General features: G+C 35.5%; 1 protein-coding gene across 3 annotated transcripts in view; it reads right to left on the bottom strand.

Annotated features, from left to right (window-relative positions):
- RADX (RPA1 related single stranded DNA binding protein, X-linked) overlaps positions 1 to 24661 on the bottom strand; it is a 64036-nt gene that overhangs the window by 9561 nt on the left and 29814 nt on the right. For all 3 annotated transcript variants that reach the window (XM_082377114.1, XM_082377116.1, XM_082377115.1), the window contains 2 exons: positions 14708 to 14781; positions 6895 to 7185 (listed from right to left, as the gene is read on the bottom strand). In XM_082377114.1, coding sequence (XP_082233240.1) covers positions 6895 to 7185; positions 14708 to 14781 — 365 coding nt within the window. The remainder of the gene's footprint in view (positions 1 to 6894; positions 7186 to 14707; positions 14782 to 24661) is intronic.

Genomic DNA, 24661 nt, shown 5'->3' with positions numbered 1-24661 from the left:
TTCATGACAGGTGCCATTACAGGATAGGAGAATTCAGAGGTAACTACTGGTTCACTTACTGCCATTTGGACTTCAGGATATAAGACTCAAGCAAGGCCAGGGATGGTAGTAACAAGGTTCCATTTGTCCTCAAATATACAAGAAAAACTTTAATCACTCACCATTAGGGCTAGAAAAGGTTGCAGTATGGGGAAACAACCAACATGAATCCTGACCTGTGTCTGTTATCTCTTTATGCGGGTCAATGTCAACTAGGGTGGATAAAAAAAGACTTCCTAGAGGCAAGGGTTTGAGCTGGGTATTAAAGGATGAGTAACATTTAAATAGACAGAGAGAAGGGTATTTCAGGCAGGACAGGGAGAAGCCAGAAGTAAAGACCAGAGTTAAGGAGACCATCTTGGCTGGAGCAAGGGTAAACGCACAGAGCACATCTTGAAAACTCTGAATTCCACCCAGTCACCCAAACCAGAAACCTAGAAGTTATCCTTAACTCCTCCCTTTCATTCTTCCCTGATAATTTAGTCAGCAAGTCCCGTAGATTCTGTATCTCTCCTATTCAGCCCTATAGCAATGCTGAAGTATGGAGTAGGAGCAAATGATAAGTAAACAAGTCCTTCCAGCTAAGCTGTAAACTGATCCAGAAATGCAAGTCCGTTCTTTGTTTTTTATGGGCAAATGACACTAAGTTCCATAGCTTTAACTTAACAAACAACTAAGGGCTACTTAAAGCTTTTTAAGGATTACTAAAATCTGGTATTCATAAACTAAAATAGTCATGCCATCTAGAATTTACTGTGGATTCCAATTCAGTATTATAAGTATAGCTACCTCAGAACTCTTAGCAATGCTGCAAAACTCATGTCAATGTGCACACGATGGCATCCCATTTCCTTGATTCTAATACCAAATCTAACTCTAAGACATACCATCAATTTAGTAACAGTTTTTTAATGAAAAAGGAAACACTGCATTAATGTACCCATTGACCATAAGATGCATTCCAACTTGCAAATGTAAAAAAAAAAAAGTATGCTTTAGAATTGAGAAAATATCAGAAGTTGGAAATCCTGATATTTTCAGGAAGATAGCTTCATTATCAGTGTGTCACTGATACTATTATGAGTTGCTTTCTAAATTACAGAATGCTGTGAGTTTAGCTTCAACATTATTGGTAAAATTCATCATGAGTTGTTTGGTTAAAACTAGAGTTCAGAGTGCAAATGTATAAGTAAACACGCCTAGGGCCTCTGTACTTGATGTTCCTGTACATAGAATGTTCTTTCCCCAGATAAACACACGGCTTGCTCCTTCACCTCCATCAGGTGTCTGGTGAAATGTTATTTTCTCAGGGAGACCTCCCTTGACAACTCTATTTAAAATTTAGCCCCTTCCTACAACAGCACTCTCCAACCCTTTTCTTCTAGCACTTATCACCATCTCATTTTACCATAGGCTCTGTTATCTGTTGCATTAACACATGTAACCTCAGCCCCCAGAACAGTGCTGGGCATGCCTTAGGTGCTCAGTAAATATTTGTTAAATTGAGCAAAAGAATGTATATGTGTGTATTTTTAACCTATAATTTTCAAATATTAGACTTCAGGACATTTGTGCATTGTGTTCAAATATGAATTCATCCATATTCCCAACAGCAAAAGAGATGAACACAAACATCCTCCCCACAATGTACATGTATAATGCACTTCAATGGTGACTTACTGTTTATGTGTTACTTAAATAACTTACAACATACTAACTAGGTAAACGTGATAATATATGTGGACTATATTAAAAATTAGAGGAAGATATAAAATCAAACAAGCTCATATTCCTCTTTTGTAAAGTGTATTGTATGCAATTTATATACCTTCCTCTCAAATTCTTTGTTATCACTGAATTTCTTTTCCAATGAAAAGTGTGTGTGTTTGTGTGTGTGTGTTGCAGAGGAGGGCAATTTGTAATCCCAGCACCTAGCTAAGGGTACTTGGCATATACCATATTTCATGGAATCTAAGATACCATTGATTTTTAAGATGATCATTATTTTATATACCACTAAGAAAGAAAAATGCTACCAACTAAACAAAGGCATGACATTGATTATAAGATCCATATCAATTTTCAAAGATGTTAAAATATGGGGGAAAAAAAGTGTGTCTTACACTGATGAAATCTGATAGTAGCTACTTAAGGTTTAAGGATTAAATTACTTTTATTATGCAATGGAATAAGGGACAGAATTAAGGGGTGGCAACAGTAACCAGCTCTGGAACCCATATACTCCAGTGTGCTGCTCCATTCAAGATACAAGAATGGGAAGCACGCCAGTGGGATAGAATATCCTAAGGATATAGCCAGTTAGGGAACCAAGAGTGAGGGAACCCAGTGCTATTCAGTTAATGGTTCAAGTAGTCTTCAGTACGGAAGGAGGCATACTTCAGGGGTACAAATAATTGGTCCTGAGCTTGCAGCCCAGTACCAAGGAGGGCAGGAATTATGTTGGCCTGCTTGGTTGCTTTAATAGGAGAAAAAAAGCAAGGTAAGTAAAGCCTTATGATTTCCATGTAACTATAGCATATTACATTACTTTGATGTTACAATTAATGCTATTAAAAATTTTAAATTATCATTTAAATGCATTTTGCAGAAAAGGAAAAGAACAAACCATATAAAAAATTTTTGACAAAAAATCTTTTGACAAAAAGTCTAGAAAATACTGTCTTGACAGCTCTCCTTAAATTATACCTATTGTTACTGGGGTTTGTATCTCTTGATTTCCAAGAGATAAACAGATGGCTTTCAGAGGTTTACTAAAGACTGGCTGAATATTTTCCTTATTGTCTAAGTCAAATGCAAATTGAAGAGGGAACTCTTAAGCTTTAACCGACTCATAGCATTTCATGGGTAACTAAATTAGTGTTGGCAGAGTCAATGATATACTAATACCATCTATGAGTCCAATAAAGCTTTTGAAAAATACCTTCTTATATTTAAAGTGAGAAATAATTCTTAAAATTGACCAATAGATTAAAAATTTTGTACCTGGGCTAAAGGCATTGAAAATTTAGTCTGTTACTCCATCCCAGTATCTTCTCTTTGAAGTGTGTTATTACATAAGAGGCAATGGGCTGAGATTTTAGCACTTATTAATACTATCTACTTATTTGAGTCAAGTGAGATGGCATAGCAAGAATTTTAACACGAGAATTGGTACTTCTGAGATGGGTTTCTGATATTGCCACAGTACCCAGTTGGTTGTTGGGAGCCATTAGAATTGTGGGAGGTAAGATCACAAATTCCGTTCAATATTTTCAATAATAATTCACCCTAGACCAGTCAGAGCTAATGACCAAGTAACAGGGTTATGGTCTGAATAACCTTTCTGGCTCCCAGAATAAGACACTTCAAAATTACTGGGTCCTCCAGAGATCAGCAAGATACAGCAGAGGGACAATAAACCACTAGAAGGTAGTATCAGTGTAGGCTGGACAAACTTCATGTTGGAAGAACTTTAAAAATCATACAGACTTATCTGCCTTGATTGGTTTAATCAGTTTTATTTAAAAACAGGACTCTAGAAGAGGGGTTAGCAAACTATGAGTTGGTGGGGGGGAGGGTCAAATATAGCCTCTACCTGGTTTTGTACAACCCATGAGCTAGGAAACTTTTTTTCATTTTAAATGGTTGAAAAAAAATCTAAAGAAGAATATTTTGTGATATGTGAAAATTACATGCAACTCAGATTTAAGGGTCTAAAAATAAAGTTTTATTCAAACATAGCCATGCACATTCATTTACACATTGTCTATGGCTGCTTTCACACTAAAATAGCAGAGCAATGAGATATCACCTCACACCTGTCAGGATGGCTATCATCAAAAAGAACACAAATAACAAATGTCGGCAAGAATGTGGAGAAAAGGGGACCCTTGCATACTGATGGTGGGAATGTAAATTGGTGCAGCCACTGTGGAAAACATTATGGCAGTTTCTCAAAAAAGTAAAAATAGAACTACCGGATGACCCAGCAATTCTACTTCTGGGTACATACCTGAAAAAAACAAAAACACTAATTTGAAAAGATACATGCACCCCAATGTTCATAGCACCATTATTTATAATTGCCAAGATGTGGAAGCAACATAAGTGACCATCAACAGATGAATGGATAAAGAAGATGTGGTATACGTGTACAATGGGATACTACTCAGCCATAAAAAAGAATGAAATTTTGCCATTTGCAGCAACATGGATGGACTTGGAGGGCATTATGCTAAGTGAAATAAGTCAGATAGAGAAAGACAAATACTATATGATATCACTTACATGTGGAATCTAAAGAAATACAACAAACTAGTGAGTATAACAAAAAAGAAGCAGACTCACAGATATAGAGAACTAGTTGTTATCAGCAGGGAGAGGGAAGGGGGAGGGACAGTATAGGGGTAGGGGATTAGGACATGATTTTTAATCATGGCCTGGCTTTTACCTTGCTAGGGGGTTACGACTAGAAGATATCCAGGCTTCTTTTACCTTTAAAATTAAGTACCTCATCAGGAACAATCCTTTTTCTCCCTTCCTGCCAGAAAGCTCACAGAAAATTACTACCGAATGGTAATAATTTGTTATTTACAGGCACCTAGTAATACCTACTTTTTCTGTATCCTTTTAAATGCTCTGTTTTGTTTTATCCATACATGGCATATTTTTCACTGTCTTTTATCCCTGTAAATCCACTTATGTCTTTGAAAAATGGTAGGATATAAAACAGCCCAATTCTAACATGGATTACAGCTGGTTGGGCAGAATGACAAATTTGTCTTCTTTATATCTGATTCTTGCTTTTAGGTGATGCATAGTAAAGCTACAAAGGTTCACAATACTTATAAGACAGCTGAGATGTTTAGAGGATCAGTGATGTTGAAAAGAAGAGAAGTATTCAATTTCTGTGATTCCAGATGAACTCATGGTTTTCATGGTTACTTTTTGTGATGTACGAAAAATCGCCACTATAATTTTTTTTCCTAGATATAAAACTAACATTTATAAGTTACCCAAAGATACCAAGCAATGCAGTCTAGGAAAAAGAAGCATTTGAAACTTAGGTCTGAGAAGGTCTAACAGAGTCAGTGGGAATTTATACTTTTCATAGATTATATACATATACACAATCACATGTATGTACATATTTATGTGTGAGGAGGTAGGGAAGAAGGAGTGGGAGAGAGTAAAGGGGAAACAGGAATCTTGATAAAGAGCAAGGTAATTCACTTCAGTACTGTAGGTGTAAAACTTTATGAAATGCATCTTCTTTCAGGCATTTAATTAACTTACCAATGGCACTTCATCATTCTTTCATTTTAAGGTAACAAGACCTTCCTTTCAAGTACAAATTAAAAACCTAGAGAGTAGCTCATTTTGGTTAAGATTTTATTTTATAATTAATTTTTGTGTACATTTTTCATTCATGAGAAACAAACTTTAAAAATAAACGTAAGGGGGCTTCCCTGGTGGTGCAGTGGTTGAGAGTCTGCCTGCTAATGCAGGGGACACGGGTTCGAGCCCTGGTCTGGGAAGGTCCCATATGCCGCGGAGCAACTGGGCCCGTGAGCCACAACTACTGAGCCTGTGCGTCTGGAGCCTGTGCTCCGCAACAAGAGAGGCCGCGATGGTGAGAGGCCTGCGCACCGCGATGAAGAGTGGCCCCCGCTTGCTGCAACTGAGGAAAGCCCTCGCACAGAAACGAAGACCCAACACAGCCATAAATAATAAAAATATAATAGAAAAAAAATTAAAAGGGGTTAAGAAAGCAGAAATTAGAGAACAAGAACATACTGGCAAAATTAAAAAAAAAAGAAGAGCAAGATGGTAGACTTAAACTTAACTAAATAAATATTTATAAAAAAATAAAAAATAAAAAAAATAAACGTAAGTTGGGCTTCCCTGGTGACACAGTGGTTGAGAATCTGCCTGCCAATGCAGGGGACATGGGTTTGATCCCTGGTCCGGGAAGATCCCACATGCCGTGGAGCAACTAAGCCCGTGCACCACAACTACTGAGCCTGCGCTCTAGAGCCCGTGAGCCACAACTACTGAGCCCGTGGGCCACAACTACTGAAGCCCGCGTGCCCTAGAGCCCGTGCTCCACAACAAGAGAAGCCACTACAATGAGAAGCCTCTGCACTGCAGGGAAGAGTAGCCCCCACTCGCCGCGATTAGAGAAAGCCCGCGTGCAGCAACAAAGACCCAACGCAGCCAAAATAAATAAATAAATAAAAATAAATAAACATAAGTTTAAAAATGTGTTGACTTTAAATTTTTATAAGTTCTATAGCTACTTGTCAGTTTAGAACCTGAGAAAATCAGTTTATTGTCCCTTGTCAGACAAGATAGTTTTTTGAATAGCTTCCTTCTGTTCAACCTAAGTTACTTGAGCATTTTATTTTCTTCACAGGCTAAACAGACGTCTGTTCATAGGATTTTCTCTCAATTAGTATGCCTTTCTCTTTAACCTACATTTTACCCTTCAGTGGTTCAGATGCACTGAGAAAGAAGCAGAGAATATGAGCAAGAAAATGGTGGCTAAAGAAGAAGAGAATCAGTTTTAGAGGTAGTAGGAGAGTCAGAGCTAAGGAAAGTTCCCTTGGTTCCCATTCTTCTCTCCCCAGTACTTTCCAAGGACTTGCCAATATTTAAAAGCCCACAATTAAAGCTTAATGTATTCCAGAATTAGTGCTCCATTCCTTTGGTTTGAGCCAAACAGGAGTTCTCCTTGGGCTTAACTTTTTTGGTGGTGGGGAGGTGGAGCGCTTAATTTTTTAAAGCAAAATAGTATCATCTATATTTAAATTATGTCAAATTAACAATATTCAAAGAGAAGAACAGGTGACTTACCTAAGATGGTTACTTCAAAATGTCCAAGGACTAGGGCACTCTTAAACTCATAAAGTTTTGGGGGCCTTCCTTCTTGTGGTATGTATTTTGCAGGCTGAGAATTATACTGCTCAGTAAGAAAATTTCTGTGTTCTAAAACAAATCTCCGTGGAATACTTTCAGGATAAATACAGCCGTATTGTAGGTGATCTATTAAGCCGAACTTTTTCTCTCTCCACATCTGACTTTCCCATTTATCACTTATAGTTTTTCTGGCTTTCCCTTTGCTACCAGTGCTTGTGCTTTCTCGACCTGTTAAAGAAGCGAGATGAACATAATTGAGACCTATAAACTAACCCAATCAGGTAAATCACTACAAAAGAGCACAGATTAATGAGAAATAGCTTAATTAACTTTAAAAATCAACCACCTACAAAATGTAAACTGAATGTCCAAAAGGTAACTCTTATTAGAGTGAGGAAAGAACTAAAATTCACCTTCAAAATAAACTTTTACTCCAAAATATTAAAAAGTAATATTGTTTTTTCTGTTGCTGGAATTAACGAGATTTGTAATTATCTTCTTTATACTTCTTCTATATTTCCTAAATGCTCTTAAATAAACAAACATTCCTTTTATATTCAGTGACAAATTCAAGTTAAGTAAAATTCATGAGAATAATAACCTTTAGAGACTGGACCACCACTCACTATTGGTGGAATTTAAGCTTAAAATAAAATTTTGTTAATCTTTGCTAAAAGTATCCTGAACACACACAAAATACAGTCTATTTCTTGAATATAACTCTCTTTCAAAAGGACCGTTGATATGATATTCCTTTCAGATATAAATAACATATGGAAAACAAAGAGGGAACTAAATTGAAATGAAAGACCACTTCAACTCTTAACTGTTCTCTATCATCAAGTCAGTTTATCATTTATGTACAATTTATCTAACATATTTAGTTTCTAAGGCAGAATATAATTTCCCTCTTACACATTATGACATTTATCCATTCATTCAATTCACTCAGCAAATAATTATTGAGAACCTATTATGTACCAAATACTGCACTAAGGAATTTGGTAAAATAATATTTTAATTAAATAATACACCCTGGGAACTGAAGACATAGAGAAGAATCAGAAAAAAAATGGATGTTGGAACTTCTCACACTGTCAGTTCTGCTAGCTAAGGCAAGCTGACAGCAACTCTGTTCCAGAGTTTAGCAAGGTTGCTGAATTGCTTCCTTGTAGGCTGCCTATGCCTTGGCATTTATTATTTTCCTAGCATAAAAAACCTTGCTGAGACAGAAGGGTGTTTCAACAGCAACGTTTCAGTGTGGTTAATATATCACTTCTGTTTTTGAACTTTATTCCATATCCCCAGACTACTTTCTTGGTTTCTTAAACCTAGACAGAGACTGAAAATTTATTACGAGGTAAAATACTACATTGAATTTTTAGAGAAGATGAAGAGGTGAACTTCTTACCAAGTATTCAAAACACTGTGATATTACAAGAGTTTTTTTTTTTTAAACTTAAAATTTAGTTGATGAACACACTTAACTTCCTATAATAACGCTTGATAACAAACGAAAAGGATAAAAAATTTAATCACACATGAAAAGGAAAGGAATCAATAAAAGCCAAGAGAAAAACTCAAAGTTAATAGGAGTAAAGTGAGGATTGGGCAATGATTTACCCTTTTTATCTTCTAGAAATGAATTTCCCTTACCCAAACTAATAAAAGTACATAATTAGATTAGCAATAAGTAGCTATTACAACCCAAGTTATAGTGAGAATTCCTGACTGATTTGTTCTAAAATAATGCATGCAAAGAACAAGTTATGGGCCATTCTAATCTTTAAAAATTAAGTAATTACATCCATTGCATAGGAAAAAAAATCCTATGATTGACACTGTCAGGAATAAGTCAGAATATTTTCTATGCCTGTTTTCTTATTTGAGTGTTAAGAACTGGCAAGGTTTAATGTTTATATGAAAAGTTCTTCTGAAAAACTCATGCATTGTTTTTTAATTTAGTAACTTGGGACTGTAATTAACTATCCCAATTATATGTTCATAATTAATACAAATGGGTATGAAATCAGTACAAGAGATATTGGCAGTCACTGCTTGTGAATGGCAAGATTTCAAAGGCAATAATTAGAGAAGAGACAAAATACATCTAGAGCTCAGGTTTTTCTAAAAATAAGATGGAAAATTATACACTAGAATTCTTTTATTTTTAGCTTGAATATTACTAAAATTACCAAATGAAAAACATTATTGTTTAGGCCTAATGCATAACTAAGATACAGGTTAATTACCTAGCAAAATTATATTTTTGTATATACCTAATTATATATCAGAATTATAGTGATCACTGTTATTTTAATGATTCATTTTACCCTTATTTCTGGTGAGAATGGATTTATGTTTTAATGAGGAAAAATTTCAGAAGACCACATTTAGGTTGTGAGGTGAAAAAGGACATGGTATAAATGTATGTGTATAGGCATAGTGATTTTGCTTCTTCACAAAATCTACTCTAAGCATTTCATTATGTGGATAAGAGTGATAGGTAGGGGTGTATGGAGGCATGGGGGTGGGAGAGGAGCTATTTCCTTTGCCTCTTTCCCCCTTGCCTTCACTGACCCCATGCTGGTGCAAGATCTACAAGGCTAGAAAAAAACAGAGTATTTCAATCAGTGATCAGGTCTATGCTTGGTAGCAAGTATATAATAGACTTTTTAAAGAATTGTGTAAGTCAGAGGCTACCTATAATGTCTTATGATCTCAGTATTACTGTTATTGTTTATTGTGAACTTTTCAATGTATGTCTTACTTACTTATCTAAGTTACCAGATACAAATGATAAGATGTTAAATTTTGTAGTCTTCAAAATAACTAGCACAATCAAACCACATACACAAATTAGCTATATATTCACAAAATGAGTGGCTTTTGAATTTACAGACACAGTAATTTCCAAAGTTATCATGAAACATATCTGGAAATACATCAGTAACCATGTTAACACATATAGATCTAATTCATTCATTAAAACTGCAGTACAATAAACAAATGGGACTATATCAAACTAAAAAACTTCTGCATGGCAAAGGAAACCATCAACAAAATGAAAAGGCAACCTACAGAATGTGAGAAAATGATTGCAAATCACATATCTGATAAGGGGTTAATATCCAAATATATAAAGAACTCATTCAACTCGATAACAAACAAACAAACAAATAAACAATGTGATTAAAAAGGGGGCAGAGGATCTGAATAGACATATTTCCAAAGAAGACATACAGATGGCCAACAAGTACATAAAAAAGATGTTCAACATCACTATTAGGGAAACGCAAACCAAAACCACGAGATATCATCTCACACCTGTTAAAATGGCTATTATCAAAAAGACAAGAAATAACAAGTGTTGGTGAGGATGTGGCAAAAAGCGAACCCTCATACACTGTTGGTGGGAACGTAAATTGGTGCAACCACTACGGAGAACAGTATGGAGGTTCCTCAAAAAAGTAAAAATAGAACAACAATATGATCCAGCAATTCCACTACTGGGTATTTATCCAAAGAAATAAAAAACACTAACTCAAAAAGATATATACACCCCCCTTCGGGGCGGGGTGGTGGTGTGATGAATTGGGAGATTGGGATTGACATATATACACTAATATGTATAAAATGGATAACTAATAAGAACCTGCTGTATAAAAAAATAAATACAATAAACATAATGGTTAAAAAAATAACATTAAAAAAAAGATATATACACCCCCCTGTCCACTGTAGTATTATTTACAATAGCCAAGACCTGAAAACAACCTAAGTGCCCATCAATGAAAGAATGGATAAAGAACAGGTGGTGTATATACAATGGAATATTATTCAGCCATGAAAAGAATGAAATCTTGACATGGATGAAACTTGAGGACATTATGCTAAGTTAAATAAGTCAGACAGAGAAAGACAAATATTGTATGATCTCACTTACATGTGGAATAAAAAAAAAAGACAGACCCTCCCCCCCAAAAAAACAAGCTCATAGATACAGAGAACAGATTGGTGGTTGCCAGAGGTAGGGGTTTGGGAGGGGGTGGGTGAAGTGGGTCAAAAGGTATAAACTTCCAGTTATAAAATAACTCATGGAGATGTAATGTACAGCATGGTGACTATAGTTAATATCATATTGCATATTTGAAACTTACTAAGAGAGTAGATCTTAAAAGTTTTCATCACAAGAATAAAATTTTTTGTAACTATGTATGGTGACGAATGTTAACTAGACTTATTGTGGGAATCATTTTGCTATATATACAAATATCAAATCATTATGTTGCACACGTGAAATTAATATAATGTTACATGCTAATTATACCTCAATTAAAAAAAGAAAAAAATAATGAACATGAAAGAGTTTTCCTATTTTAAACAATGCTCCAATACTCATCTTAGAACATGTCTCCCAGTGTGCCCAACATATAGGTCACAAGGTGTAACATTTTCAATAAATTAGGTCTCGTCAAATTGCTCTCAAAATAGTTGTACATTTATCTAAGAAAGGGGGGGCGTGACTCTTTCTCTCTCTCTGATATACACACACACCTTCTTATATTATAAAACAAACAATGCAAAGACATACCATAGAATGAATTAAAAAGTTATCTATAATGGGGGAGAAGGAAGAGGATGCAGGGAACAGGGGTAGATGCTAAACTTCTTTAAATATATATTTATACAACAACAGTTGAATACACATTCTTTTCAAAAATACATGAAATAGGCCCAGGATGGACCATATGTTAGGCCACAAAATAAGCCTCAATAAATTTAAAAAGAATCACATAATACAAAGTATCTTTTCTGACCACAATGGAATGAAGCTAGAAATTAATAATAGAAGGAAAACTAGAGAATTCACAAATATGTGGAAATTAAACAACACACTCTTAAGCAACTAATGGGTCAAATAAGAAGTCACAAGGGAAATTATAAAATACCTTGAGATGAGCAAAAATGAAAATACAACATAAAAACTTATAAGATGCAGTGAAAGTGGTGATCTGAGGGAAATTTACAGCAGAAATACTGATATTAAAAAAAAGAACTATGGAGAACAGTATGGAGGTTCCTTAAAAAACTAAAAATAGAACTACCATACGACCCAGCAATCCCACTACTGGGCATATACCCTGAGAAAACCATAATTCAAAAAGAGTCATGTACCAAAATGTTCATTGCAGCTCTATTTACAATAGCCAGGACATGGAAGCAACCTAAGTGTCCATCGACAGAGGAATGGATAAAGAAGATGTGGCACATATATACAATGGAATATTACTCAGCCATAAAAAGAAATGAAATTGAGTTATTTGTAGTGAGGTGGATGGACCTAGAGACTGTCATACAGAGTGAAGTAAGTCAGAAAGAGAAAAATAAATAGCATATGCTAACACATATATATGGAATCTAAAAAAAATGGTCATGAAGAACCTAGGGGCAAGACGGGAATAAAGACGCAGACCTACAAGAGAATGGACTTGAGGCTACGGGGAGGGGGAAGGGTAAGCTGGGACAAAGTGAGAGAGTGGCATGGACATATATACACTACCAAACATAAAATAGATAGCTAGTAGGAAGCAGCCGCATAGCACAGGGAGATCAGCTCGGTGCTTTGTGACCACCTAGAGGGGTGGGATAGGGAGGGTGGGAGGGAGGGAGACGCAAGAGGGAAGAGATATGGGGACATATGTATATGTATAACTGATTCACTTTGTTATAAAGCAGAAGCTAACACACCATTGTAAAGCAATTATACTCCAATAAAGATGTTAAAAAAAGAAAGAAAGAAATACCTCATTCAATAACGTAATATTAAACTTTGAGGAACCAGAATAAGAGAAAACTAAACCCAAAGTTAAGAAAAAGAAGTAATTATGCTTAGAGTAAATATAAATGAAATAGAGAATAGAAAAAATAATAGAATCTAAGAAACCAAAAGCTTGTCCTATGTAAAGACCAACAAAATTGATAATCTTTACCTCAACTGATCTTCTCCCCAAGGAGAGAAGACACAAAAACTAAATGCAGAAATGAAAATGTGATTTAGTACAGAAATAAAAATGATTATAATAGAATACTATGAACAATCATACACCAACAAATTAGAAAACCTAGATGAAACAAATTCCTAAAAGCAAAGAAATTACCTAAACTCACTAAAAAAGAAAAGAAAATCTCCACAGACTGATAACAAGAGATTCAAAAGGAAATTAAGAAACCTATTCCAAATATAATAGCAACTAAAAGAATAAAATACCTAGGAATAACTTTAAGCAAGGAGGTGAATGACTTGTGTACTGAACACTACAAAACATTGTTGAAATAAATTAAAGAATGCCTAAAAATGAACAGAAAGAAATCCCATGTTCATGGACTAGAAGAGTTAATATTATTAAGATGCCAATACTATCCAAAACAATCTGCAGACTCAATGCAATCCCTATCAAAATCTCAAAAGCCTATTTTGCAAAAATGGTAAAATGGATCCTTAAATTCATATGGAATTACAAGGAGTCCCGAATGCTAAAGCAATCTTGAACAAGAAGAACAACGTTGGAGGACTCATACACCCCAATTTCAAAACTTGATACAAAGCTACAGTAATCAAAACACTGTGATACTGACATAGGGACATACATATAGACCAGTGGAATAGAATTTGATGTTTAATAAGGGTTCTAATTCACTTCAGTGTGTACTAAGTCAATTCAATTTTTCCTACCCATTGCCCAGGGAATACAGGAAGCTCCTTGATACTTCCCCATGCTGATGGGAATAATTTATCTGGCCCTTAATAACCTTCCAACTTTATATTAGTTCTACTTCACATGTAAGAGGCCTGTGGTCTGGACTCTCTTCTCCATGTCGTTATTACACCTCAGCCTATGATCATTTGGGCCTCTATCTAGCTCTGAAATGCCCATGAGCAGCTTTAGTTTTAGTTCCTGCTCACCACTAAATTTAAATTCTTTTGTTTCTGCCACTTAGGGATTTTTCACTCTTGCTTTCAGCTTGGTTATATATTTATATTATAATGATCTTCCCCTTATTTTCTATCTTTTATTTTTTGGGGGGTATAGTCCAGATCCCTTTGTGGGTTCTTAATCTGTCAGACTGACTAGAAGTCAATCCCCAAATAACAGTAACTCAAAAAGCAAGAAGGATCTAAAGTGCTAAAAAGTCTAGAGAGATGACCCCTTATAACATCTGATTTAAACAAAACCACTCTAAAGATACCCTACCAGAACTAAATTGTGTCATGAAATCACTTCAGAAATGAACCCAAATATTCAAACCAGTCAACCTAACAGCAAAGAAAGGAACTACAACTATCTTTTAAGCTTTACCTATATTTATTGTCAAATAAAAATTAAACTTCCTACTTTATTATTCTTCTGTTAATTCAAAATAGTACATTTGAAGAGATGTACTACCAAAGAAACAACTTAATAAGTGCTTAATATAAACAAGCTTATTTATATTTACTTGCACTTTGGTGATGATACCAAATTGTTCTAAATTTGGGACCAGTACTTTTGACAAGGACTTAAGCTAATATAAATAAAAATAGAAACAAAAATAACTAGCTACACATAGTTTAATACAAGTACTTATATTATGCTAGTGGCAGGCATGACCCAAAAATGCAGAATCAAATCAAACAGCAATCTGTATGTAACAGTGTTCCATAAAGACTTTATAAATCATCATCATCATCATCGTCAAAGCAACATACGTTGGAAGATGCTTGGCATGCCTGGTTTATTTCCTTTTGTTTGTGCAGCAGTTTCTGGCTGAGGTACAGGAATTCTACAAAAGATTTAAAAAAAGATAACAAATAGTTAACAAATAGTTATAAAAAGAGACTTGAATGGGAAAAAACTAACTGGTTCCATTCAGAGTTTATTCTAATTCAATACATTTAGAAAATTTATAGGTTTAGTTTCTTAAAGTAATGCATTAGGAATTTAAGGAAAACACATTCAAATTATGAACAAATATCCATACTAACATAATTCAAATACTGCAACAGATTTAAATGTTCTCTTAAGGAGTATTACACAAAAGAAAGTATTCAACTTTATTAAATGTCAACTAAAGATGGATATATATTTCATTCCCTATGATAGGAATTTAAAAATTTGTCCAATGGCCTATTTTCATCTTTGCTTTGTTCAAATGTTCTGGAAAACTATTTGGCCTAACTCTCCAACTTCATTTCAGAGTTTTCTATAAGCCTCATGCTGGTTCAAACCTTCGTGTTTTTCTTTCAGCCAGGAAAAACCCTATGCTCCTTTTCCTTTGCCTAGTTAACTCTTCTTCCTCCTTCAACATTTAGCTCAGGCATTATTTCCTATAAGAAGCCAAACTTGATCTCTAGTCAAGGCTCACTGATCCTTGTATATGCTGCCATAGCACCATGAATAAACTTTATCATAGCATTCATCACACTGTATTAAAATTACTGGTTTTTCAATCTGTCTCTTCTACTAGTTTCTACTATAAACTCTACAAAAATATAGACTTTATTTTTTTTGTATCTCCACAGAATATCCACTCAATAAGTGTTTTATTGAACTGAAAAAAAAAGTGAAAAGGGAAGCATCTTATTTTGAAGCTGAGGAGAGAAGCTTGCACTTATAATAAAGACTTCCTTCTTACAAACTTTCAGTATATTTCTATGATGAGCATTTTCTGCTGTTGTATTCCCAAAACTAAAAGCATAAAGCAAAACAGAAGTGTCAGGTTGTAGAATGCCACATAATATTGCTCAACTTATTTTATCAATAGATTTGTCTCTTATAATAGTATTCTTTATTTTACTAATGAGTTATTAATGAATACAAAGAACTAGCTTTCATGAATGAAGACTGCATCCATTTCAATATAAAACTCCAGCAAATAAAAACACATTTTATAGTTGTAATTTTAACTTTTTTTCTGAGTATTGAAAAATGGTATTTCTAGAAATTAGTAAACTGAAAACATCAACTCTGAGAGAGATTTAAATAAATAAAAAATAGTTAAATTACATGTATTTTGAGATCATTAAACAGTATGTATATACTTTTAAATACATGGTGTTATAAAGTGATTTTTTTATCTGAAATAAATAGAAGAAATAGTTTTCCAAACTCTAACAGCATCATTATATTGTATAGAATTTTTTTAAAGTGGCTTAGGGAATTTTTACTGGCATATACAATCATTCATTTGTATGCCTTAAGTGTCTTAAAGGTGAGGGCCTTCATAACAGAAGTGGAGGTATACAATGTCTACGGGTATCAACTGAGGAAACTGAAAAAAAAAAGATGAAAAATGAAAATATAAGAAGTATAAAAGGATACCTGAGGAAAGAAAGGGAAAAGATGGCTAAAAGAAGAGACAATAACATTACATATGATGGATAGTGGCCGAATATTATAAAAATTGTCAGAGGCAATAAGCTGTACTCTGACTTTTCCTTTTTCACCAACTTATTGACCTTAGATAAAAGTCATATAGATTGTATAGTATGCCATGCCCTCATCTATATAACAGTATTATAGTTAATATTATTGTAGTCTTTCCTACAATACCTTCTGCTTTTCTTAGAAGGAGACACTGATAACGATTTTTAAGGATTCAGATAAACCTGGTATGGTTCATTTTCTCTCTTTATGGAGTAAATATTACCAACAGAATGCAAAGAGTAAGTTTTAATGTCCCATTGTTATATTTTATTTCTCAGTGCCAACTTTTGAATGAGTTGATGTATTTTGACTACATTTTACTATCTAACATAGAGCACCACGGTTCACTATCTACCATTTGGATTAAAATGTTCTTTGATACAACCTCTTAAATGGTCATATTTATTACTATCATAAATTGTACAAATGGAAGCCGACCAACAGGTAATACAGATATTGGAGTCAGCAAGCCAGGATTTAAAATACAATGACGTGCCAATAGAGTAACATGCCCAGATTCCACAAGGAGAGGGCACAGAAGCTCCATGTTCCCTCTCAGACCTTTCTCTATGTGTCTCCATTTGGCTATTCCTGATCTGTATTCTTTACAAAACTGTGATTGTAAGTATAGTGTTTTTCTGAGTTCTTTGTATCATTCTAGTAAGCTATTGACTCTGAGGGGGACATGGGAACTCCTGAATTTGTAGCCACTTGGTTGGAAGTGAGGGTGGCCTGGGGACCAGCTGAACTGTGGCTAGCATCTGAAGTAAGGTCAATCTCGTGGAGGACTAAGCCCTTAAGAGTCTGATGTTAAGTCTGGGTAGTTAGTATTAGAAATGAATCACAGTATAGTTAATTGGGTTGGAAACCCAACAAGAGCTCAATGAACCTAACTGATAGGTTTAATAGCAGATTGGACATAGTGAAAAAGTAAATGGAGTGACAGGTCCAAACTGAAACATGGAATCAAAAACAAAAATGAAATATGTATATGAATAAAAAAGAATGCAGTGTAAGAAACTTGTTGGTCACAGTTAGAAGTGCTAACATATGTGAAATAGGGATCATGGAAAGAGAGGAAATAATGAGGAAGAAAATATATTTGAAGAGATAATGGCAGATGGTTTTCCAAAACTGATGAAAGATATCAACACACAGATTCAAGAAGCTCAGTAGTATAAAACAAAGAAAACCACTCCTTGGCACATCATATTTAAACAGTTGAAAATCAAAGAGAAAATCTTAAAAGCACTCAGAGAAAAAGGACGCAATATCCTTGAAGGAGCAATTAGAAGACATTAGCCTGATTCTTAATAGAAACAATGAAAGCGATAAAACGGTAGAATCAGACATTTAAAAAAATCTGCAACCTAGTGAAAATATCCTTTTAGAAGTAAAGGTGAAATAAAGATGCTTTTAAACAAACAGAAAGAGAGAATATATCATCTGCAAGCTGTACTGAAATAAATGCTGAGAGGAATTCTTCAGTCAGAAGGAAAATGATCCCAGAGAGAAGCATGAAAATACAAGTAGGAATGAAGAGAACCAAAAACAGTGTGGTTAAATATAACTGAAAGCTAACTGTATAAGAAAAACAATACTAATAATGTCCTACAGAATTTAAAATATATGTAGAATTAAAATACAAGGCAAAAATAATGAAAATGGAGACAAATGGAATTGAAGTGTTCTAAGGATCTAGCATTATCAGGAAATGGTAAAATAATTTGTATTTAACTACAATAAGTCAAGTGTTCAGGTTGTAATTTATAGCGTGACCACTGAAGAATATATACCTATCAAATTAAAAGAGGGGAAATTGAATAATTAAAACTATTTGATTAAGCAAATAGTATAAAAATTGATATAAGCCCCAAATACATATCTTCCTCAACTTATGATGGGGTTAAATCCCAATAAACCCACTGTAAGTTGAAAATACCGTAACTTGAGAATGAATTTAATTCACTTAACCTATCAAACATCATAGCTTAGCCTCGCCTACCTTAAACGTGCTCAGAACACTTACAAAAATAGCCAACACTTTGGCAAAATCACCAAACACAAAGCCAATGTTATAATAAAGTGTTGCATATCTCATGTAATTTATTGAATACTGTATTGAAAGTGAAAAACAGAATGGTTGTCTGGATACAGAATGATTGTATCAGTTCTTTACCCTTGTGATCGCAAGACTGACTGGGAGCTGTGGCTCACTGTCACTGCCCCACATCACAAGAGAGTATAGTACTGCATATCACTAGCCCGGAAAAAGATCAAAATTCGGAATTTAAAGTATGGTTTCTACTGAATGTGTATCGCTTTCGCATCATTGTAAAGTTGAAAAATCATAAGTTGAACCATCATAAGTTGGGGACCATCTGTATCATTAACTCCATTAAAAGTGAATGGAGAGTGATATCAGCATCAGCAGTGATATCAGCAAAGGGAGACGCTCTCTTTGTCTCTCTCCTTCTATCTACTATCAGTAAAACATCCACGACTCAACAAAAGTGCCTCTGCCCAACACACCAGGACACTGGAGAATTCCACATATCTGTACACCTAAAGGTGGGTGGACTAGAACACACAGAGGAGGTGGAACTTGGGGAACAGTGGAGGTGGTACCTGCAATCCTGGTCCACCAGCCATGGCAACTGAACCTGCAGTCCCAGAAAACCCAGTAGCGACAGGGGAGGCGGTGAATACAACTCTGGCCTCCTGGCTGCAGTGGTGCCCACAGCCACAGATAACTGGGCAGCAGTGGCAGTAGGGTCTGGGACCCTGTCTCTCCAGCTGTGGAGGTGCCCATGACTCTCTTCCCTCGCCCCCTGCTTACAGTGGCAGAGTCCTCAAACCTGACAATACTGAACAGAGCAGAGGTTCCTGTGCCACCTGAGCTATCTCCCATCCTGCAGTGGGAGTGCCTGCAACTCAGGAGGTCCTAAACATGGCAGAATTGTCCACCATCCTGGTGCGCCAGGCAGTGACACCAGCCACACTAGCAGCAGCATGGCACCAACGACACTGGAGGCATAAGCAGTGACAACTAGGGCACTGGCTGATACCTCTGACGGAGGCGGTGGAAAGTGGAAAGTGCTGACTGTCAAACATAACCAGAGGGAGCTCAGGTAAGAGAAACCAAAAACTTGTGGTACAGCACCACCTACTGGAAGATAAAAGAAGGGCCTAACCTGTTGAATTGTTAGAAACAAGAAAAAAAAAGCTTTACCTAAAGAAGAAAGGTGTTTGCCACTTGAAATGAGCTAGCAGAAGAACAACTCATCAAGCACCATGAAGAACCACAGTAACACTGTACCACAAAAAGAAAATGACAATTCTCCAGAAACCAAACAAAATCACAGAATATTGTGATCTAACTGATAGAAAATTCAAAATGGCTATTATAAAACTCAGTGAGCTACAAGAAAACTCAGAAAGTTCAGTGAGTTCAGGAATAAAATTAATGAACAAAAGGAATACTTTACCAAAGAGACTGAAACTAAAACGAACTAATCAGAAATTCTGGAGCTGAAGAACTCAGTAAACGAGTTGAAGAATGCATTACAAAGCACTGGAAATAGAGCAGACCACATGGAAGAGAGAATTAGTGAGCTTGAAGATAGAAATATAGAAATGATACAAGTAGAAGAGGAAAGAGAATTAAAATATATTTTTTTAAATGAGTAAATTCTACGAGAGCTAGCTGACCCTTTTAGGAAGGGCAATAGTAGGGTAATGGACATCCCAGAAGGAGAAGAGAGGGAGAAGGCAGCAGAGAGTTTATCTAAAGAAATAATAGCTGAGAATTTCCCAAGTCCGGGGAAGGAAATGGATATACAAGTCCATGAAGCTAAGAGAAAACCTAATTGCCTCAATGCAAAAAAAGACCTTCTCCAAGACCCCTTATACTAAAACTGCCAAAAGTCAATGACACAGAAAGAATTTTAAAGGCAGGGGGAAAAGGATGGTAACCCACAAAGGAACCCACATTAGGCTATCAGCAGATTTCTTAGCAGAAACTCCACAGGTCAGTGGAGGGAGTAGAATGACATTCTCAAAATACTGAAAGATAAAAACTGCCACCCAAGAATACTCTATCCAGCAAAGTTATCATTCAGATATGAAGGAGAAATAAAGAGTTTCCCAAACAAAGCTGAGGGAGCTCATTAACACTAGATCTGCCTTATGAGAAATGTTGAAAGGAACTCTTCTACCAGAAACAAAAAGGCAAAAAAGGACACAAAACTTTGAGTAAGGTAATAAATAGACAGAATCAGAAAACTGTAACTCTATATCAGAATAGGTTTTTGTTTTTGTTTTTTTTTAATTTTTTAGGCCATGTCTCATGGCATGTGGGATCTTAGCTCCCCGACCAGGGATTGAACCCGTGCCCCCTGTGTTGGGAGCACAGAGTCTTAACCACTGGACTACCAGGGAAGTCCCCAGAATAGGTTTTTTAACATTTTACTATAGCATAAAGGTTAAAGGGGAAAAAAGAAGAAAACATAACTATAGCTACTTCACTTTGGTAACAAACTCACAACATAAAGAGGGGTAATTTGAGAAACAAAAACACGAACAGGGATGAGGAAAAGGACGTAACCTATATAGGTAAATGAAGATAAGATGCTATCAGCAGAAAAGGAACTATTTTATCTATGAGATGTTGTATACAAACCTAACACATAAAACATAAATCTAAAGCAGAGACAGAAAACATAAAAAAAGAGGAAACTGAGAAAAACATCATAGAAAACCACCAAACCAAAATGGTAGATTGAAATACAAGGAAAAATAAACAATGGAGATATAGAGTAATGAGAAAACAAAAGAATAAATGGCAGTACTAAGTCCTCATCTATCAATAATCACCCTAAATGTAAATGGATTGAATTCATGAGGCAAAAGACAGAGTGGTTGGATGGATTAAAAAACAAGACACAATTATATGCTGCCTCCAGGAGACTCATCTCGGCTCTAAGGACAAACATAAACTCCAAGTAAAGGGATGGAAGATGATGCTTCAAGCAAATTGCAGCCAAAAGAAAGCAGGTATAGCCACACTCACATCAGACAAGATAGACTTCAAGCCAAAAAAGGTAACAATAGACAATGGACAGTATATAATGATAAAGTGGACAATTCATCAAGAAGACATAACAGTGATTAATATATACGCACCTAACATTAGGACCACCAAGATACAGAAAGCAATTATCAACAGATTTAAAAGGAGAAATTGACAACAACACAGTAATAGTAGGGAACTTTAACATCCCACTTACATCAATGGATAGATCAGTCAGACAGAAAGTCAACAAAGAAACAGTAGCCTTAACTGAAATATCAGACCAGATGGATTTGATAGATTTGTATAGAACATTCCATCCAAACGCTGCAGAAAACACATTTTTCTCAAGTGCATGGGAAACTTTCTCAAGGACAGACCATATATTGGAATCCAAAACAACTCTCAATAAATTTTAAAAGATTTGAAATCATATCTTTTCAAAAGTATCGTTTCTGATCACAATAGTATGAAACTAGAAACCAACTACAAGAAGAAAGCTAAAAAAAATCGCAAATGTGTGGACACTGAACAACATGCTAATGAACAACTATTGGGTCAGTGACGAAATCAAAGGAGAAATCAAAAAATACCTGACAACAAATCCAAATGAAAATTCAACAAAGCAACATCTAAGGGATGCAGCAAAAGTGGTACTAAGATGGAAGTTTACAGCAATACAGGCTTACCTCAAGAAACAAGAAAAATACCAAATAAATAATTTAACCTTACATCTAGAGGAAGTAGAAAAAGAAGAACAAATGAAGCCCAAAGTCAGTAGATGGAAGGAAGTAATAAAGATCAGGCCAGAAATAAATGAAATAGAGACTAAAAACAAAAAACTATAGAAAAGATCAATCCAACAGAGCCAGTTCTCTGAAAAGATAAACAAACTTGAGAAACCTTTAGCCAGACTAAGAAAAAAAGAGAAGACTCTGATAAATAAAATCAAAAATGGAAGAGGAGGGACTTCCCTGGTGACACAGTGGTTAAGAATTCGCCTGCCAATGCAGGGGATGTGGGTTTGATCCCTGGTCCGGGAAGATCCCACGTGCCACGGAGCAACTAAGCCCGTGCGCCACAACTGCTGAGCCTGCGCTCTAGAGCCCGTGCTCCGCAACAAGAGAAGCCACCGCAATGAGAAGCCCGCGCACTGCAATGAAGAGTAGCCCCCGCTCGCCGCAACTAGAGAAAGCCCGCGCACAGCAACGAAGACCCAAGGCAGCCAAAATAAATAAAAATAAATTTTTTAAAAAACTGGAAGAGGAGAAATAACAACAGATACCACAGAAATACTAAGGCTTATAAGACAATATTACGAAACAGTTATATGCCAACAAATTGAACAACCCAGAAGAAATGGACAAGTTCTTAGAATCATACAACCTTCCAAGACTGAATCAAGAAGAAATAGAAAATCTGAATAGACTGATCACTAGTAAAGTGATTGAAACAGTAATCAAAAACCTCCCTCCAAAACAAAAGTCCAGGACCAGACAGCTTCACAGGTGAATTCTACCAAACATTCAAAGAGGATTTAATACCTATCCTTCTCAAACTCTTCCAAAAAATTGAAGAGGAGGGAACGCTTCCTAATTTTAAATGTCCATATCACCTAAAACAATTTACAGATTCACTGCCGTCCCTATCAAAATCCCAAAGGCATTTTTCACAGAAATAGAACAAAGAATTCTAAAATTTATTTGGAACCAAAACAGACCGTGAATAACCAAAGCAATCATGAGAAAAAAGAACAAAGCTGGAGGTATCATACTTCCTGATTTCAAACTATATTACACAGCTATAATAATCAAAACAGCACGGTATTTGCAGAAAAACTGATACATAAATCAATGAAATAGAATTGAGATATCAGAAATAAACTCATACATAAATGAACAATTAATTTATAACAAAGGAGCAAAGTACATACAGTGGGGGAAGGAATCTCTTCAATAAATGGTGTTGGGAAAACTGGACAGCCACATGCAAAAAAATGAAAATGGACCATAATCTCACACCACACACAAAAATCAACTCAAAATGGGTAAATGAATTGAATGTAGGCCCTGAGACCATAAAACTCCTACAAGACGACATTGGCAGTATGTTCTTTGACATCGGTCTTAGCATAATCTTTCTAGGTAGGTCTCCTCAGGGAAGGGAAACAAAACCAAAAATAAACACAAATGGGACTACATCAAACTAAAAAGCTTCTGCACAGCAAAGGAAACCATTAATAAAATGAAAAGACAACCTACCAAATGAGAGAAGATATTTGCAAATCACATATCCCATAAAGGGTTAATATCCAAAATATATTAAAAAACTAATACAACTCAGCCTCAAAAAACCAAACAACCCGATTAAAAAATGGGCAGAGGACCTGAACAGACATTTTTCCAAAGAAAACATACAGATGGCCAACAGGCACATGAAAATATGTTCAACATCACTAATTATCAGGGAAATGCAAATGAAAACCACAGTGAGATATCACCTCACACCTTCACACCTGTCAGAATGGCTATTATCAAAAAGACAACAAATAACAAGTGTTGGTGAGGATGTGGAGAAAAGGGAACACTCCTACATTATTGGTCGGAATGTAAATTGGTGCAGGCACTATGGAAAACAGTATGGAGATTCCTCAAAAAATTAACAGAACTACCATATGATCCAGCTATCTCACTTCTGGGTATTTATCCAAAGAATACGAAAACACTAATTTGAAAAGATATATGCACCCCTATGTTCTCAGCAGCATTATTTGCAGTAGCCAAGATATGGAAACAACCTAAGCCCATCAACAGATGGATGGATAAAGATGTGATATATACAATGGAATACTCCTCAGCCATAAAAAAGATGAAATCTTGTCATTTGTGACAACATGGATGGACCCTGAGGTTATTATGCTAACTGGAATAAGTCAGACTGGGAAAGACAAATACTGTATGATCTCTCTTATCCGTAGAATAAAAAAAAGAGAGGCAAAAAGTGTTTATTTTTTTGTAATTCCCCATTTTAAACTCACGTTCAATTAGTCCATGCTGAGCATGGCAGATAAGAGAGCTTCCGTTATGGGTTGAATTGTGTCCCCTCAAAATTCATGTTGAAGTCCTAACCACCAGTATCTTGGAATGTGACCTTATTTAGATATAGG

Source organism: Balaenoptera borealis, assembly GCF_965194805.1.
Source record: "Balaenoptera borealis genome assembly, chromosome: X".
Classification (NCBI taxonomy): Eukaryota; Metazoa; Chordata; class Mammalia; order Artiodactyla; family Balaenopteridae; genus Balaenoptera; species Balaenoptera borealis.
The sequence above is the reverse complement of the archived record's forward strand: the minus strand, read 5'-3'. Positions and strand labels throughout refer to the sequence as shown.